Genomic DNA, 18093 nt, shown 5'->3' on the forward strand with positions numbered 1-18093 from the left:
GTTTCATCAGAATCACCCAACCAATCCAGGACCTGGGAGGGACCTTGGTGGGGGAAAACTGTCATTGTCACAGCCCGGGTTCATAGTCTTGATTCAGACGTTCTGTCCAGGCAGGACTCGTTGCTTAGATCAGTGGGTCAAAGCTTGGCACACATGGCATTTACACCATTCACAGCATTGAAACACCATAGACTTCTATAGCCTTTCAGTACTCATAAGATGGCCGCCTGTGGGTCATGGACAAGCAGCACCATGGAACTAGTCATTTGTCATAGAGAGCTACTTAAGCTCTGCCCCAACTAAAACACGCGCTTCGCGTTTGCCCCACTGACAGTGGTGTAACGCTACCGGCGCTTCTGCTCACATAACCTGTGAATTAAAGAAAATAAATATTAATTCATAGAACTGTTAATAGAATATTCACAGACCGCAGATAAGACTTACCAGACCGAAGATTTCCTTCACTGCAGCTTTTCCAGTAGAAGAATATTTTTTTTTCACAGTCTCTTCAGTCCGCAGTGTTGGTTCGCAGCCGCAGCTCCTTCCGAAGGTTATTCCTCAGCATTCAGAAGACCTGCATAAAAAAGGTACGTTGTTAAATAACGAACATTACAGAGTTCTAGAGTCAAGATAATTTCTACGTGAATACTTACCTGAAGTTCCACAGAGTTTTTCCTCACAGTAGTTAACCGCACTTCACAGTAGAAGGTTGCAATCTTTCAGAATAGACAAACTTACACTATTCAATGTTTTCCTCATCTGCTAACGCGCGCACCCTTTCCACCATCAAAGTTCTTTTCCTGAATACGGAAATCTCTTCATTGTCAGCGCGCTTCTGCTGTAGCAAGTGTGCCAACTCTCCACAAGAAATAAAGGGTCCATATTCTTCTCCTTTAAACTTCGAACTTTTCATCCTTCAAGACCCTGCAAGAGAAAGAAGAATAAAGTAGTTATAATAGAGATCTCTCCAACTTAGAAAACGTTATTTCTAAGAAAGACAGCAGTTACCCTCATTTGATTTTCTGCCATAAGACTCAGGGCCTCATCACAAGTCTGGCGGTAACCCTTAAATGCGTCGGTAGTGCTATTACCGCCGCATTTAAGGGTCCGCCAGATCATGGCTTTGGTGGATTTCAGCTGGGGGGAAATCCGCGGCAAAATTGCCGATTTTCGCTGCGATTACCGCCGGTGGGAAATCCACTGGCGGTAATAGTGCAAATGTTCCCCATTGGGCCCAATGGGGAATGAGGAATTCCCGAATGGGCCCAATGGGGAATGGGCAATAACCCTTCCGCCAAACCCGTGATCCGGCGGTAATCGCATGGGGGGGTTTGGCAGTAGGGCTATTAGCACCGGCGCTAATATCGCCGGCTTTACAGCCCAACTCGTGATGAGGCCCTCAATCTCTTAAAAGACACTTGCCTTCAGAGTCTTCAGAGTTCTTCAGCATTCCAGTTTTCAGAAACACAATATCAATGCGTGCCACTGTGAGACAGCAGGATGGAGAGCTGAGTTTGATAACCCAAAAGGCTCTTTCCATTTGAGACCTTGAAGGACGTTTAGATACTGGCCCAAGTCAAACTGTTTAATGTCTAAGCCATATAGTACAAAGGTTCCACTTTAGTCAGGTAGTTGGGGAAAAATTGGAAAGGGGTACCCTCCATACGCACCTTGTGGCAGTGGGCTAATAAGTGTAGGAATATATAAGAATGTACCTACATACCAAAAGAGTGTAGGGTATATCCACCCCCCACACTCCCTACTTGCAGGGCCGAGGCCAGAGGCCTTCCTAGGCCCGGGCCGAGGCCAGAGGCCTTCCGAGGCCCAAATCTGTCGTGCAGCTCTCGACAGTCGATTCTTTCTCCGTTACTCACCGTAATCGTATTTCTGATGCTTGTATCTGCTTAGATTCACATGCGACCCACCCTTCCTCCCCTCTGAGAGAAGGCGCATAGATGCTTGTAGTCTTATCTATCTGCTTGGATTATCTGTACTCACGCTACTCCTCATGCTACCTCATTTCAGAAAAATGCAATCTGAGGGTCCTAAACGCGTGAGGGATCATGGGTACAGTGGACGTCACACTAGGGATAGTATTACTGGCACGCCCTGTGTCGACGCCCATTTTCGAGTTTCGAAAAACAAACTGTAATACTCTGCAGCTTCCACTAGATGTCGGCCTATGCACAGCATGCGAATCTAAGCAGATACAAGCATCAGAAATACGATTACGCTGAGTAATGTATCTAATTTCCCCATCTGTGAAAAGTCCAGTGAGCAAAAAGTGTGTGCTGCAAACTCTCATCTCAGATCAGGTTATCATGCCATGTTCTTTCTGGAGAGGAGCGCCTGTTACCTTTTTTGAAATATTTGCAAGTAACTTGGGGATGGTCACCCTGAGTTACCTGGGGGCAACCAGACGTGGACTCCCTACTCACTGTGCTCAGAGAGGCACAGCTTCACCTCACTGATGAGGCCCAACAAGGCTGAAACACGTGTATGGAGTTGTTTTTGGTACTCTTGTTCAGAGAGGAATTGCCATAGCATTTCGGTGCTGGACTGTCCATGTGGGCGGGACAAAGACTGATATGCAAATGGATATTTCCCATCTGTGAAAAGTACAGTGAGCAAAAAGCGTGTGCTGCAAACTCTCATCTCAGATCAGGTTGTCATGCCATCGTCTTTCTGGAGGTGCGCCTGCTACCTTTTTTGAAATCTTTCCATTTGAGACCTTCAAGGATGTTTAGATACTGGCCAAGTCAAACTGTGTAATGTCTAAGCCATATAGTAACAAAGGTTCGGCTTTAGTCAGGTAGAACCTTATTAGTGGAAGCAATGAGTACTTACACAGTCGGCTACAGAGTCTTTTCAGCTGCTTGACTAAGGGACGTGATTTCTCTCTCAGGGTAATCCTTGAGCTGCAGTTAGTCAAAGTGTGTAGCCCAGATATCTAATGGAGGATACCCTTTCTAGTCTGCAGTCACCCACCCTCCAATACTTTTTTAGGTTTTTTTGGTTGTGAAAATTATGATTTTTTATTGCTCTCCATTCATCAGAAGGTTGTTATGGATGGTGTACTCAAAGAATTGTTCCTAATTCCTCTGGAGGCCAAGTGGACACTGGTAAAAAAATATTTGGTCATCGGCAAAGGCTAGCCAATTGAGACTGAGGTGGCCTGGTTTAACCGAGTGAGTACTGTTAGGAGACCAAAGTTTGTGTATATCAGATACATTGATGTTGAAAAGGTCAGGGGCCAGAACACAGGCCTGTTTAAGGCCTACGATGGTCTGGACTGGTCTCAACATCGTGCTCTCTCTGGTCAGTCTTACCTTAAGTGTAGTTTTGCTATGGAAAGAAACTGCTATTATTACCGCCTGATCTGAAGAGGTCAAAATGAATCTTTGAATGTGCATGAATACCTACATGCAAAGAAATATTTATTAGAAAAACATTTCTGTTTTACATTTAAAACATGTTGACTCGCTTATAAAACACTCTCAATGGGAATATGTACTACCACCTTTAAAAAATGGGGAGTAAAAAACTTCCATTTCAAAATCTTATCTGGATCACTGGGGTTAGATAGGTATTTTTCTTATTATTTAAATAAAATATCTTTGAACATGCGAAGTCCTAGTCCGACTCCTTCTGGTTCACCACACTTCCCACAATAACTCTCCATGAAGCAAGATTGACTGAAGTTTGGCAAATTACCTGAAGATACACTTGTTACAGATGCCTACAGATGTTTGGATGTCACACACATTTTACATTTTCTTCCTTCAGGTACTATTGCTCTCTGTAGCAGCCTTCTGGTTGACCTACAACCTAACCAAAACATAAATATAGTAAATACAATTATAGCAATATCTGCTATATGATGTAAATGCTAGAGAATATCCTGGAAATAAATAGCATATTATATTAGAATGTAGTTATATGATTGCAATGACTGGAAAATGTGAGTATTCAGAGATTTGATGAAAGTACCTGGCAACATTGAAAATATTTTCATTGTTTAACACATAAAACATATGGCTTCTTAAATGCTTTTTTAGCTGGCATTGAATGACTTAGAATAGTGCATAAATGTTGCAACTTTTTCTGAGACTATCTGACACATGATCTTTAACGTCTCTTTACCTTTTTTTGAAACCCCATGTACATTTCCTATTTACAACGTGACGTGGCTTATGAAATTCCCAGATAGAGCATTGCTGAATAATTTCCTAAGGATTAGGTTGAATCTAGTACACTGTGGAGACGTGCTAGAAAGACGCAAGCAGGGCGATAGAGCAAAAAAAACGATGTAAAGTTTGCGCTGATCCAGCAAAACAATCACTCGGGCATTTACACAGGAATGCGAAGGCACATGGAGTTTACGATTAACACTCTTCAGGAAATGCGTGCGCCATGAGGAAGACTTACTCTCAGAATTTTTCTGGGATAGGTTGATCTCGGGTCGTAATGCAGTACTAACATCAGCAGTGGTTAGAGTATTAAAGACATGTGAAATAATTGTTTGATATAATTAACTCAAAATTGAGTTACTGAATTTTAGAAAAGTTAAATGAACCTAAACTGAGTTTGAGGGAAATGCAATATGTCAATTCAATAATTGTTTTATGTGAATCTAAGAACTGTGGAAATACGTTTTGTTTTAAGAATGTGTAAATGTCTTTTTCATGTCACATTTTGTAAAGGCTTGATGATAAGCCAATACAAATAAAAAAAATAAAAAAAAACCTTACAACAACTTGGTCCTGACCAGTGGGCAATCACAAATTCTTAGTAAAATGTGATTAACTTGCAGCAAAAATGAATTTGTTCGCAATCGCAAATCAATCATTTTAATAATATATTCCTGCAAACTACCTTTTCAAGAATGAAACTATATATAATTTAAAATACTGTGTTTTAGTGAAAAATCAGCACATATTGCAACGAAATATAAAGTGGGAGAAAGTTCACTTTCAAAAATCGGACCAAAATTTCACTTAATTGATTTACCAAACTCTTAAGGGTCTGTTTTATGACCTTAAATATCATGTATTTTAATAGTTACTGAAAATAAGTTACTTTGTTGATGACTTAATTTGTACATATCACATGGCCTGATTACTTTTGTTATTTGACTTTTGGAACACAATATTTTTTCACAACTGTAACATTGTCAGTCAAATGACAAGAGCGTATTATAGGAAGGTTTGTCCACAGAGAAGGTATTTGTTCTCAAAAAGGTGTTTTTGCTTTATTATTTGTTATTGCAACTTCTTCCATAGTTTACAAGGTTCATAAATGTTTTCCTGAATTTAGGGTGGCTTGTTGTGGCAAAAACCTTCCTTGGACATTGTGTTAAAGCTTGTGAGAAAAAGCCCATCATTCAGTCTAACTACCTTTCTGCTAATTCAGTCTTTCGGCCAATGAAGAATGCGCAAAGCACTACATCTGTCACCAAAAACGGTACCCAAATGTTTTTCTATTAATAAATGCATGCAGAGTTTCTTTAAATTGGTGCTTAATTTCTTCTTTCTGTCTTTAAGAAACATTTTTGATTTCTCAGCATAAAGCCTCACCTTTACATGATTGTTTTTGGTGCAAATGAAGCTCCACACTGTGGCCAGACCAATGGTACATAGAGAGACAATGGCAGGGGTTTTGAGAAGCAGAATACGTTGTTGGCATGGCAGTTGGCAGCCCTTGCAGCATGTATTGGCTGTGGTGTATTATATTACTTTTTTGTGTTTTCCACCATTTCAACCAGTGAAGGAATGTTTTAGTAAATCTCATGGGAAAAGATGCATGGAAGTTCTAATACCATGCATGGTACGCGTGTGCCGCTCAAGCTCTTGAGGCAGCCACACCAAAGAGACACACAGATCACATTTGAATATTAGCTTCCTGCATTTCATCCTTCTCCACGGTTTGGACACTCAATGCAACAAAACTGACCTCCAGTCCTAGTGTCACAGTATAGAATACCTTCCCTCCACCCCTGGCAGCAGAGTATGCTACTTAGTTGCTCAGAATCTATATTGGTTAAACCCACTGGATATCCGTGCTGGTCTGAACCTTAGTTTTACACCTCTTGGCCTCCTGCTTTTGGACCCAGCCTGTGGCTGTGGTTACCTCCTCATGGATTTCCACGCCAGCCAATGTGGTGCACACGTGTGACCCTTCCTGGATTCGAAAGGCTGACAGCAGGCCATTTAAAGTTGCTTTAAGATCTTTCTTTGCATTGGCTGAGGAGATACAGGCACAAAGTAGCCTCCGTGGCACTGCTAATACTGGTGGACCCAACATACAGCCCTTTGATAGCATACCCCTCACTTAACAACTCACTCAACTCCTCTCTTGGATATCTTGCTTCTGAGGACGTAAGGAGCTTATGGGGTATGCATTCACCTCCTTTTTTTGTTGCCGTATTACTTTGGATTCCATTTTCTGCAGACCCTATTTCCATCCATGTGGACAATTAGAAAATAATAACGATTTATAAAAATGAGCACAATTCAATACTTCCAGCCAACTAGAGAGTCAATGTGGAAACTCATGCGGGAGAATTCCAAACTGGCACTTGCCATGGCGGGTGACTGTTTAATGGCCTGGGATGAGACCATGATACCTGCATTCCATGTTGTGAGAAACCTAAAGGTGTCTCACCTATCCCCCGGGGATCTGTCACCCAGGTGGCCAGGACACAGCCATCACTTTTGGATCCAGTTCCTGAGGGTGGACCAGTAGGGGAGGACCCCTGAATGAGGGGTACTCAAGGAGTGGAAGTGGCACACCAGAAGATAAGACACAGTATCCCCTTCCTTGTAACACCTTTTCCACATCCTAATAGGTAGGATACCTAGGAGCTCAACCAACCCCCGGCCCCTTTTCCCGACACAGACATTGTTTCATGGACAGCTCACTGTGAGAGAAAACAGACTAACACCAGAGCCGTACCTGATATGTCCCAACACAAGGGTCAGGCAGAGTCAGGCAATTACTGATAATTACACACACCTGACTTCCATCACACTTCCCCACATGGATAAAAGGCAGAGCATGAAAGTACACTCTGAGCAAGGCAAAATGCACGAGGAAGCAGCAATTCTGAAATGGCAGTTTAAACTGAGGAGAAAGGCAGCAAGACCAGAGAGAGTTGCAAGGAGGGAATTACCCTTGACCTTTTCGGAGAAGAACCGTGACTTTCACGAGACCTGGAGAAAAAGAAAAATAAGGCTGGGAATAACAGCTGAACAACAGTGCGGGTGTGTCAAAAGTACACAGGGCCCTCCCGCTTTGATAGCCAAGGCAGGGAGAATCGATTGCCGCTGTGGTACTGTCCTTGGCTCAACAAAGCGGCGCCAGCGAATGCAGCCAGTGAGTTGGAGAGACTGATAGCAGACCAGACTGTGTTACAAACAAGGTTATACGCAGCAACATTGTATGAACAAAGGATGAGGCCTATGTGATTGAACTTTGTGAAACTGAAATAGATACCACATATGGCACCGCGTGGGTGCTCATTCGATGGTCTCTGTTTGGTATCCAACTGAGCGTGTGAGAATTATTGAACTGTGAAATCGAAGTGGTCCTGCAACAGGTCAAGCTAAATCCTGTGCACATTCGAAAGTCTTCGATAATTAAAACAAACTGAGATTGGTCTGAGCCCGGCTGAGGGAGGCTAATTGTATAAAAAAGGATCTGAGCCCGGAAGAGGGGGATCCAAACAAAAGATTGTGGTGAGAAAAGGGATCTGAGCCCAGCTGAGGGGGATCCAGGGTGAAGAGTGAATCGCCCTACTTGAATATTTGGAAAGGAACTTTTTCATTGTTTTGGGTCCATCAGGCCCTCTGAATCAAGAGACTTTAAATGCAAGAGACTTGGGCATAGAAGGCCCTGATGTTGGTAAAAGGATCTTTGTCCTCCTGCTGAAGAAGCCCAAGAGTGTGCTATGCTCGAGTGAACCGCCTTGTCCCGTGCTGAAAGCGTGGGGGAAGGGAGGCCAACGGCCTGAACATCCTGACTTATAATTTTGTGAACACTTTCTTTTCCATAAACATTTCCCCACACTATTTGTAAATTAGCGATACAGATTGGAAATAGTTTTTTTTTTAGCATAGGCCCTTTTATTTTGGTGAGACTCCACTAGGTCTGCATTATTATCTTTTTGATGGTCGTAGCTTGCTCCCATCTTAGATTAGGTTTAGATAGGCATTTATCACACACTTGATAAAGTTCAATAAACACCCTTGAACTGTGGTCACTTATCTCTGTTTTACTTTGATACCATGCCTTCCTTTCAATGCACAGAGGGGCTGGTGACGTGATCCACGAGAAAGTCTTTCCGGCAGACACGTGAATGCATGCGTTGCACCACTGGAGCCTGATCACAGAGATGAAAAAGTTAAAAGGAACCGCAGGGGTCGAAATTAAGATTCAATGAGCAAGAGCTAAAACCAGCTCCTGATTGTCATGCATCACCCAGTAGGCAGGCAATACCACTGGGGAACCAGGATAAATACCCAGCGCACCCTGAATCTTACTTGCACGTGAGATGCACACTGTAACTTTTTGTCCATAATGTATGTTTCTTTTTGTTTAAATGTGTACTAACTGTGTCCTAAATCCTCTTTATGGGATTGTACAAATACTGCAATTCAAAATGTCACCTATACCGAATACAGCACCTTTGCGCCGTACAAAAATCCTGACCCCCCATTACTCCAACCTAATGGAAGCAGGAGTTGCGGGGGTGTCCCCTGCTTCCATTAGATGGTAGCGGGGGACAATAAAGAGAAAAGTACGAAAAAGAAAAAGAAAAAAGGACCCTGAGGCTGCAGTTCAGACCCAAGTTAGTGAAATAGAACTGATGCCGCAGGGACACAGGAGAGACGGCCGCACACTTAGGTGTGTGCTTCCAAAAAGGTAAGTGGGTAGGGGAATGCAGGGCAGAGTGATGTATGTGATTACTGCGCTGCACCATAATGGAAGTTGGCTTTTTGAAATTCCACATTAAGGGCAGTGCAGTGATTATATAGATCCTTCATTTTCAAAAACTCAAAGTTAATATAACATATGCATGATTGTAAGGCACCAATTGCCTGCGGATCCAAAAATAGCTCCTGGTAGCTGTTGGTTTCAAGCTAACCAGGCTCACCTATTCTAGAAGCAGGAGGTAATTAGCTCCCAGCTACCCCTAATTTCGAACCCTGAACCGCAAGTGCTGTTTTAGGGCTTCGCTGCTGTGTTTACCTGGTTGTAGTTGCGTATGCTCAGTGAATAGGATCTACCGACTTCTGACCCTCAGTTTTGTTTTGTCTGTTTTTGGATTTCGTGCAAATTTGGTTTTATGGTTATTGGTTTCTTGACCCTGGACTGCTACTAATTTGTTGGCTGGAATCTCCTTGGCTTCTGGTACACCGATTTCTTTTTTTTTTTCACTCTCTGACAATTTGGCTTTGTGAACTAGCATCACTTGGGTACCTCGTTTAGGCTCGTGACGTTGGGCTAGTTTTTCTACACCCCTTGAAGAACATTGCAATTCCCCCTTCATGAATAATGACCCATTCCCCTGACTGCCCTATTGTAGTAAAGGCATTCTTTGCCCACCTGTGTGATCATTGTCTAGTCAAGTTTGTCAGGCAGGATATTTTTCAGGATATTTTTCATTTGTCACATCTACTTGCATTTTTGTGTTTCAGTTGCATTTTCCTTCATCTCATGTCATGAGGCTTTCCGCAAACGGAAACAGATATGGATTTCAAGATGAATGAGCAGAGGCCCAAGAGGAACATCATCCAGAAGAATTTCTGTCAGGCATCATCCTTTTTCTCTGCCTGCATCATCTAATTCCGGCCCATCTCCCAGCAGCAGTACTTGCACAATGGCAAGGCACCTGTCTGTCATGCTGGCCCTCCAGCACTTCCCATTTCAGCACCTAGTGACCTCCAAATCACCCTTCCTGTGACTGGGGCAGAAGACACTGGATTGGTTGCTTGCTGCCCCATGTAGTCCACCCTCATGCTTCACTAAACCTTTAGCTTAGGGTATTTTTGCCTGGGTACCTAGTGTGAAGGCATCATGAAGTAGACACAGACAACTGAATGGAATTTTGAGATACTTTTATTAACCAATAAGGAGGGTTGGAGAAAGGACTAACTTGCCCTACCTAAATAAAACTAATGATCGTCTGTGTCAGGAAGTCCAAAGCAAATGTCTGTCTGTGTCCAAAACCTATACTTGCCCTCACATCTAATTATATACATTGTGTAGGGATGTCAGCAGCAAATGAGAAGTGTTCAAAATAAAAGTTCAGAGCTTCTTCCAGCTCTTAGGTGGAAAATGGTTTCCCCTTCCCCAAGGTTCAAATAGTTCACTTTACAAAATAGGGGTTCCCTTCCCCAAGGTTAAAATCTTCCAGTGTTTCAAAATAACATAATTCCTTGGGCTATTCAGTGCTTCCACTGTTTGGTTACCTTTCACCAATGTATAAAGTTCAGTTCATCAATTTCAGTTGACACAGGTTTCCTTTATTCCATCACAATGTGGCTTTTCCTTAGTTGGGTGTTTTCGGTCTAGGTGCAGTTGTCAGACACACGATCCACCCATTACAAGTCACGCAACTGACACACCTTACTTGAATCTTTTTCATAAGTATCTTGCCACAAATTCAGCTTCACAATGGGGCTTGACTTAGTATCCTTTCAAGTGCCCTTGAAGCTTTATCATCACTTGGTTTGTCATAATTCACTTGTTTAATAGCTTTCACTTGTAAGACCAACAAGGGCTTCCCAGTACACTTTCCTGCTAGGAAACGTATTCTCTCAAGTTGCTTTCTCAAAGCACCTGGCGCCCTTTTGCCTGGTTTCTCTTACATGCAGACTTGGTTACTATTACAGTTATGTTGCCCACCTATTCTTAACTGTTGGCAATGCTTGCTTATTTGACTCTTGGCAATGCTTTTTCAACTTCTCATTGTATAAATCACTTTTTCATATTGGCTTTCTTCTTTTCAATTCAGATATTCAAACTATAATGTCTTTGGCACTAAACCACCATCCACCATGTCTGGGGTCCCCATTTCACCCAGGCGGACTCACCCGCCTTCTCACGGTCTGGTTTCCACTTTCTGTGGCTTTCCGGAGGACCGTCTCCGCTCGCTGCCTGTTTGCGCTGGTTCCCTTGGGCACACAGCTTCCTCGCTGCTTATCTCAGAGCTCCAGTAAACTGCAGTCAGCGGACCTTTACCTGTGCGCGTTCGGGAGTTTCTCAATCGCTCCCAGTACTTTTGCTCCATGACACACTGCTTTCTCATCTCTGGCTCAGACTGCCAATGATCCCCTCTCGCTCGCTGCACCGTATCACGCTCTCTATACCTCCTAGCGTCTTGGGAAGGTGCCTTTTCACCACCATGACTTCAGCCCTGGAACTCTGCTTTGTGCCTCTCCCTCAGCCTTTCTGCTGAGCCTGTTTTAAAGTTCCTGTCCCCACAATAATGAGCCCAACAACTAGTCTGCTCATGTTTCTTCTTCCAGTCTATCTTCTGTGTTAATGGTGGCCTCCTCGTCTCAGTACCTAAGTATTGTTTGTGTCAGTAAAATCCAAAAAGAGAGGATATATGTCTGTGGTGTGTCTCTTCCTCGTCCCAGTACCTGACTGGCATTTACTGGGAGATAAGTTAGATACAGAATAGGGAAGGGACTGTTAATAACCTACAGAGGCCTGGGAGACATTAGGTTCATTGAAAAAGGGAAATGGGGATACTGTGTCTCACCCAACAAGGCCTCATCCCCACTCCCCAAGTCCCCTGCACCCAAGTGATCTTCCCTTGCATATCCACCCCCAGGGTCAGGATCCGATAGCGACAGCCTTTCCTTGGCCACCTGGGAGGAGGATATGTCGGGGTAAGAAGTGAGGACGCCCTCAGATTCCTCACACTAGACAACGGTAAACATGTTTTCCCTTTTCACCATCCTCCCCCTCCTTCCTCCTTAACATCCCTCTGATATTGTCTGCTTAAGAGCTGCCATTGTCTATTCCCCACCTCCTCTCGCTGGTCCTGTGTGCTCCTACCCACTCCTCCCCTGGCTGGTACCAGGCAAGCCCACACACCTTCTCTACCTTTCCCTGGATGGTTCTGGATCCCCCACACCTCTTCTCTCCCCTCTTCCCCGGACTAGTTCTAAGTGCCCCAACTTCCCTTGCAAGCATTTGTCGTCACCTCCCAAATCCCTCTCATTTTAGTCATGTTTTATGATAACTTGTACTCTACTTAGTACCCCTCTGTTAGTTCCTCTGAGGAGTAGAGCTTTTCACCAAGCCCCACACATGCTTCACCCGTGGTCAGCCTCTAATCAACAATGTCCTCTCCTCACCCCCATTGATGGACTAGGGCCTCCTAGGGCTGCCTGCCTCCCACTTAACAAATGAGATGCAGAGATGGCTGACTATGCAGATACCTTGGTGGCTGCCTCCTTAATTGGAATGGAAAGAGTGGTATGAGAACCTGTGCCCCCAGCAGCATGGTTCCACATGCCTCTGAGGGTCCCTATAGCCACTGCTGGAGGCTGTCACAGATGTTATGACCCACAGCCCCATGATTATCGCCGACTGGTTGGATGCCGGGATAGAGTGTTATCTTTCCCTGGGGTCTTCTGCATTTTACTGCTGGCTCCATGGCTTCATATCAGACGAGCCCTGCAGCAGTGCTGTGGACATTGTAAAGCACACAAATATAGCAACATCATGGACCAGATGTTTGTCGGATTACAGCTTTAGAGATGGAAGCTTCAAGTAGTCAGCCTAACATAAAAGCTGTTCATTGGAATCAAAAGTACTGAAGCACATATACATCAAACTATTAACAAACATTGTCTCTTGTATTCATAGAATACAGCAGAGGAAAGGGCACATCAAGCACCCAGTTGCCTCCTCTGCTAGGGGGGGATGTCACAGATAGCACAGAAATCACTTAGAATCTTAAGGATGATTGAAGGGTTTTATTAGAACTGTTGTGGGGCCTATGGCCATCCCGCCCCCTCTTGTCTTCCCTCAAACCGCCTCCCTAACACAGGCATCCATAGCCCCTGGTTAGTTCTACAGCTTGTTGTCCCCCTACTTTCTATTGGCTCCCTTATATTAACGTTTTTCCTCTGAAAGCAGGCTCACTATCTACCTTAGGGACTAACTAGCTTGCCCTACTGTCAACACAGGTTTGTTTTCTAATGGGGAAAGTTACGATGTTAAACATTGACCTTGTTCCACTCACTCCACCTTCACCTCTCCCTTCTACTCTACCTGCTCTTCCCATGTCTCCTCCCCCCAACTTCCTATCCCTCCAATGTTTAACTCCTCCTCACTCCAAACTTTGATGTTAACTGTTTTCTTAATCCTCCTACTGTACTGCTCCTCCTCCTCACTACTACTGCTCTTCCTACTCCTCCCATTCCTACATCTCTCACTAATACTACTCCCATTACTACTTCTCATTCTGCCACTACTACCCCTCCTTTTCCCACTAATGCTCCAACCATACTTCCACCCCTTGCACACTACCACTCTACCCACAATACTAGTCACTCACCCTCCTTAAACTCAGTATCAGTCTTCTCATATTCACATCTTACACTTTCCTTCCTACACACACCTCTCACACACACTAACACAACAGAACCACTACAAGTCAGTGCTCGTATAATCTAATTGCCCACTTGCATTGGCAAGAAGATTTTATGAAGGGTGGTTTACCATTTGGATGGTACTCGACCTTGCTGGCGAGTATAGGGATGTTTTTGTTTGATGTTTGCAGCGAATGCCAAATAGGTTTCGCTGTGCATGGCTGGCCTTAGTGTGACAGCTTTGTGCCAAATATTAAGTGTGACATGCACTATTTTTCAGAGAGCACTGGTAAATATTTTGTCACCCTTCACCATGGTGCTAGTGCAGTTCTATTCAGTTGGTATGTAAACTGAGGCACTTGCCCTGCAGGTCTAATGAGATTGTTAAACATTTACAAGGCCTTGTATTACTCCTAAGTCAATGTCTCACCTGCTCTACAACTCTTTACCAGAATCTGCAGCTCCATACTCCCTCCTTCCATCTTCTTGTCTCTTGGTCACTGTCCACATCCTCTTCTGACCTTAATCGATACATAAACCCTTCCTGTTTCCTGCTCGAGGCCTATATCCTCTGCTGATGAGGGTTGGTCTTCTGTCCCTAATCCATCTGCTGGCTGTGTCCCCCTCCCCAGTCGTGTGTGTAAGGAATGCTCAACAGTGGGTGTTAGCGGGGGTGGAGATGTGGTGGTGAAGGAAAGTCTTTCTACCCCAAGGGTAGGTCCCTGAGGATATTCCAGTAGCACATCTTTTGTGGTCTAGTGGGTGGTTTTACGTTGTGGGACTGCCGGCAGCTTTAGCTAATCCCGTTTGTTGCACTGCCATTGTGGGCAGTGACGTTACTGCTCTGTGCTGCGACACATCTGGAATCGGCATCTCTCCTTTGGTAACCGCTCTGCCAGAGTGATTGTGTCTCTGCTGCGCTGGAGATATATTTGGGCAGGCCATTTCTTCTGTTTCTGTTATCAGTTTGCTTCACTTTTTCTGTCTCTTCATTGTCTTGCGTGTCAACATCTGAAAAGGTAATAGGATACTGGCAAGCACATGCAGATAGAGGCAAGGCTGGAGGCATGATTCTGTACAAATGCAGATTGGCACATCGGGGGAACAGGAATTGGGACCTTCTTTGCTGCCACCATCCACCTGAGGGGTTGGACTGCCTCTGGCATTAACTGCGGTAGGCCTCCCGCCCCTGGCTGAGAGGAGTTCCTGCCGCCCTTTTGACAATTTGCAATATGTTTTTGTCTCCTTGGTTATTGCCAGTTACAACTGTGACTCATGAAGTTCTGGTTTTATATAATATATATATTTCTAGGCGAGAAAACACTTCTCCCAAGTAAATTAATCTTGGTCCAAGCTCACCATTTAATTTTCTACTGCTCTTTATGGAGATAGGCCACCTCTTGTTAAATCGTATATCTACTGACTAAATCACTAATACTGTTACAGGTAACAGCCATTGCCTTTGGATCCAGACCCTGGGGGTGGACCAGTGCAGGAGGATCACCTGGGTGAGGGGTCTTCGGGGAGTGGCAGTGAGGCACCGTATGGCGAGACGCGGTATTCCTCTCTTCCCTGCAATACCTTTGCCCCATCCTACCTGGTAGGATATGTGGGAACCCCCCCACCCCCTTTCCCTTCTCCAACACTTCCACACGGACAGCCTGCTCTGGGAGAAAGCAGACTAACACCCAAGCAGTATACCTGACATGTCCCACTACAATGGTCAGGCGAGGTCAGGCAATTACTGACAATCACTCACACCTGACTTCTATTAACCTTCCCCACACAGATAAAAGGCAAAGCACTCTATGAGCAAGGTTAAGCACACGAAGGAACAGCTGTTTCGAGTCAGCAGCTGAACGAGGGGAGAAACCCGGCAAACCCAGAAAGGTTTGTAAAAAGGGAAATACCCTTGACCTTTTCGGCAAGACGCTGTTACTTTCAAGAAACCTTCAAGGCTGATAGCGTAAGGCCAGGAAACCAGACTGAACATCCTGCAGTGTGTGTCAGAAGTGCCAGAGAGATCAACACAGCCGGTGAGTTGGGGAGACCGATACAAGACCGGTCTGTGCTGAAGTTAAGGGTGCAAGCGGCAACATTGTATAACAAGTGCGGGAACGAACATTGTTAAACGCGTGTGATGAAAGACGCGAATAAGGCTAAACTGCTGATGAATGCTTGAACTTAAGAAGGCAGAATACAATAACGTTGACAGAGTGGTCTGGCAAAGTGAATGTGCTCAATCGAAGGTCTCTGTAAGGTATCCCACCAAGAGAAATGAAAGTAGAAGTTTGATTAAAACAATTGTGTGAAATTAATCAAAGTGGTCCTGCAACAGTTTAAGCAAAGCTCCTTGCACATTCAAAAGTCTTCGATTTTGGTAAAAACAGAATCCGAGCCCGAACGAGGGAGATCCATGGTCTGAGCCCGAACGAGGGAGACCAAATGTAAACATTGAGGATCCGATCCCAGCTGAGGGAGATCCGTGGTCTGAGCCCGAACGAGGTAGACCAGGTGTAAACATTGAGGATCCGAGCCTAGCTGAGGGAGATCCATGGTCCGAGCCCGAACGAGGGAGACCAAGTGTGAACATTGTGATAAAAGGAGTTCTCAATCTGACAAGGGAGACCCACGATGAACATTGAAAGCGAGAACTTGTGCATGTGAAAATCCTGATACGAATGGAACTTTGAGACTTTAAGAGAGACCCTCTGCAGTAAGAGACTGTTATTGGAAAAGAGGCTTTGGCCCAAAGGCCCTCATGTCTGTGCTTTGAACTGTATCCTTGTGGCTGAGAAGCCAGAGTGTGTGCGAAGCTCTAAACTGCCGCCTTGCCCCGTGCTGAAAAGGTGGGGAAGGAAAGCCAACTGCTCAACCGTCCTGACATACTATTTCTTGAACACTTTTCTTTTTGCATACACCATTGTCGCACACCCTTTTGTATTTTGAAGTAAGGATTGGCAATAGGTTTATTAGTACAGGCCCTTTTATTTGACAGAGACTTGACTAGGGACTAGGACTGAGTTATTATTATTTAATGGTTGTAGCTTGCTCCCATCCTTAGAATTAAGTTTAGATAGGCGTTCAACCAACCCATTTGAAGTTCAATAAACACCCTTGAACTGTGATCACTTGTGTCTGTCATCACTGTTTGATACCATGCCTTTCTTACAGACCCTACATGCAAAATAATAATTTGACGTGGATTCTGCATCTGACCTAAATGTAAAATAATCCTGCATGCAAAAATAACCATCTGGTGTGGATACTGCATCTGACACTACAAGTAAAATAACTAATTGATGTGGACATTGCATTGGCTTGAGATTTGCTTAGCCCATTAATCAGAAGGGGACTTGATGCACTCTGTCATTTCTCGACAATTTACAATCCTGGTACTAAATGAAGCTACCCTATTTCTTGATAATTGTTACAGAAATGCTGCCTCTTTTTTTTAGTCTTTTTTAACTCTTCGTAGTTTTGTTTTTCTTGGTCTTGCTTTGCAACTGTTAGGTAATTTCGTATTATTGAGTGTCATTTTCGACTTTGTATTTATGTTTCTTATATGTTTGAACTGAACAATGCAAAAATATTGTGCTTCAAAATAATGCACTTTAAATATGTGATACTGATTATCAATAACTAGCATTAGATATGTGTTACCACTAGTAAAGCATTCTATGATGATTGATTGCCTTGAGTAACACATGTTTGTGAACAATTGACAGCATCTGCTCCGGTGTGTCTGGGCTTAGCCAGTCTGTGCAAGTATATATAAACATCAGGAAACGGCCTCACAGTGTTATAGTGTTCTTATTGCATTTTAGGCTTTTATTGCTGTCACTTTTAGAAAACTGTTGTAATTTAAGGGGAATGTTTTTACTTAGTTGCTATTCCTAATCTCCTTTTTTTCAGGAACTTATCTTGATAAATCTGCATAGTGTGCTTGGTAATCTATCTCTGAACTACAAGTACATATAGTATTGTAGTTTCAGTGTTCTTATTTAATTTCCCGTCAGGCGAGTCTGGGCTTAGCCAGTCTGAGCAAGTATATATAAACATCAGGACGTGCCAGTGCTGCTACACAGACTATTGGTTTGGCTTTAGGTTGAGTGTTGCTTTCTGGGTCTTTGTAGGGTCTGTGTCTTGCCCTCTCCCTGTTTACAGGTGTTTCTTCATATACTAACGAATATGGCCAAAGTTAAAAAACACGAAGGCAGGGGAGAAGAGAAGAAGGTCAGGATAGGACTCTTAGACACACGTTCATTGGATAAACATGCTATAAATGTTAAGCATCACATAACGGATAATGAAGTAGATATTATGTGTCTCACTGAGACATGTTTGAAATGGTCTAGTGGCCCAAATATCGATCTTGCCACTCCAATTGACTATACATTTATAGGACAAAATAGAGTGTATAGTGTGGGAGTTGGGGTGGCGATTTAAGCCAGACAGAATCTAGGCTTTTTCCAATCAC

General features: G+C 43.8%; 1 protein-coding gene across 2 annotated transcripts in view; it reads left to right on the forward strand.

Annotated features, from left to right (window-relative positions):
- Positions 1 to 18093, forward strand: part of LRRC9 (leucine rich repeat containing 9) — a 2495628-nt gene that overhangs the window by 969119 nt on the left and 1508416 nt on the right. For both annotated transcript variants that reach the window (XM_069638901.1, XM_069638902.1), the window contains one exon: positions 5317 to 5463. In XM_069638901.1, coding sequence (XP_069495002.1) covers positions 5317 to 5463 — 147 coding nt within the window. The remainder of the gene's footprint in view (positions 1 to 5316; positions 5464 to 18093) is intronic.

Source organism: Ambystoma mexicanum, chromosome 14 (assembly GCF_040938575.1).
Source record: "Ambystoma mexicanum isolate Mex_15411 chromosome 14, UKY_AmexF1_1, whole genome shotgun sequence".
Lineage (NCBI taxonomy): Eukaryota > Metazoa > Chordata > Amphibia > Caudata > Ambystomatidae > Ambystoma > Ambystoma mexicanum.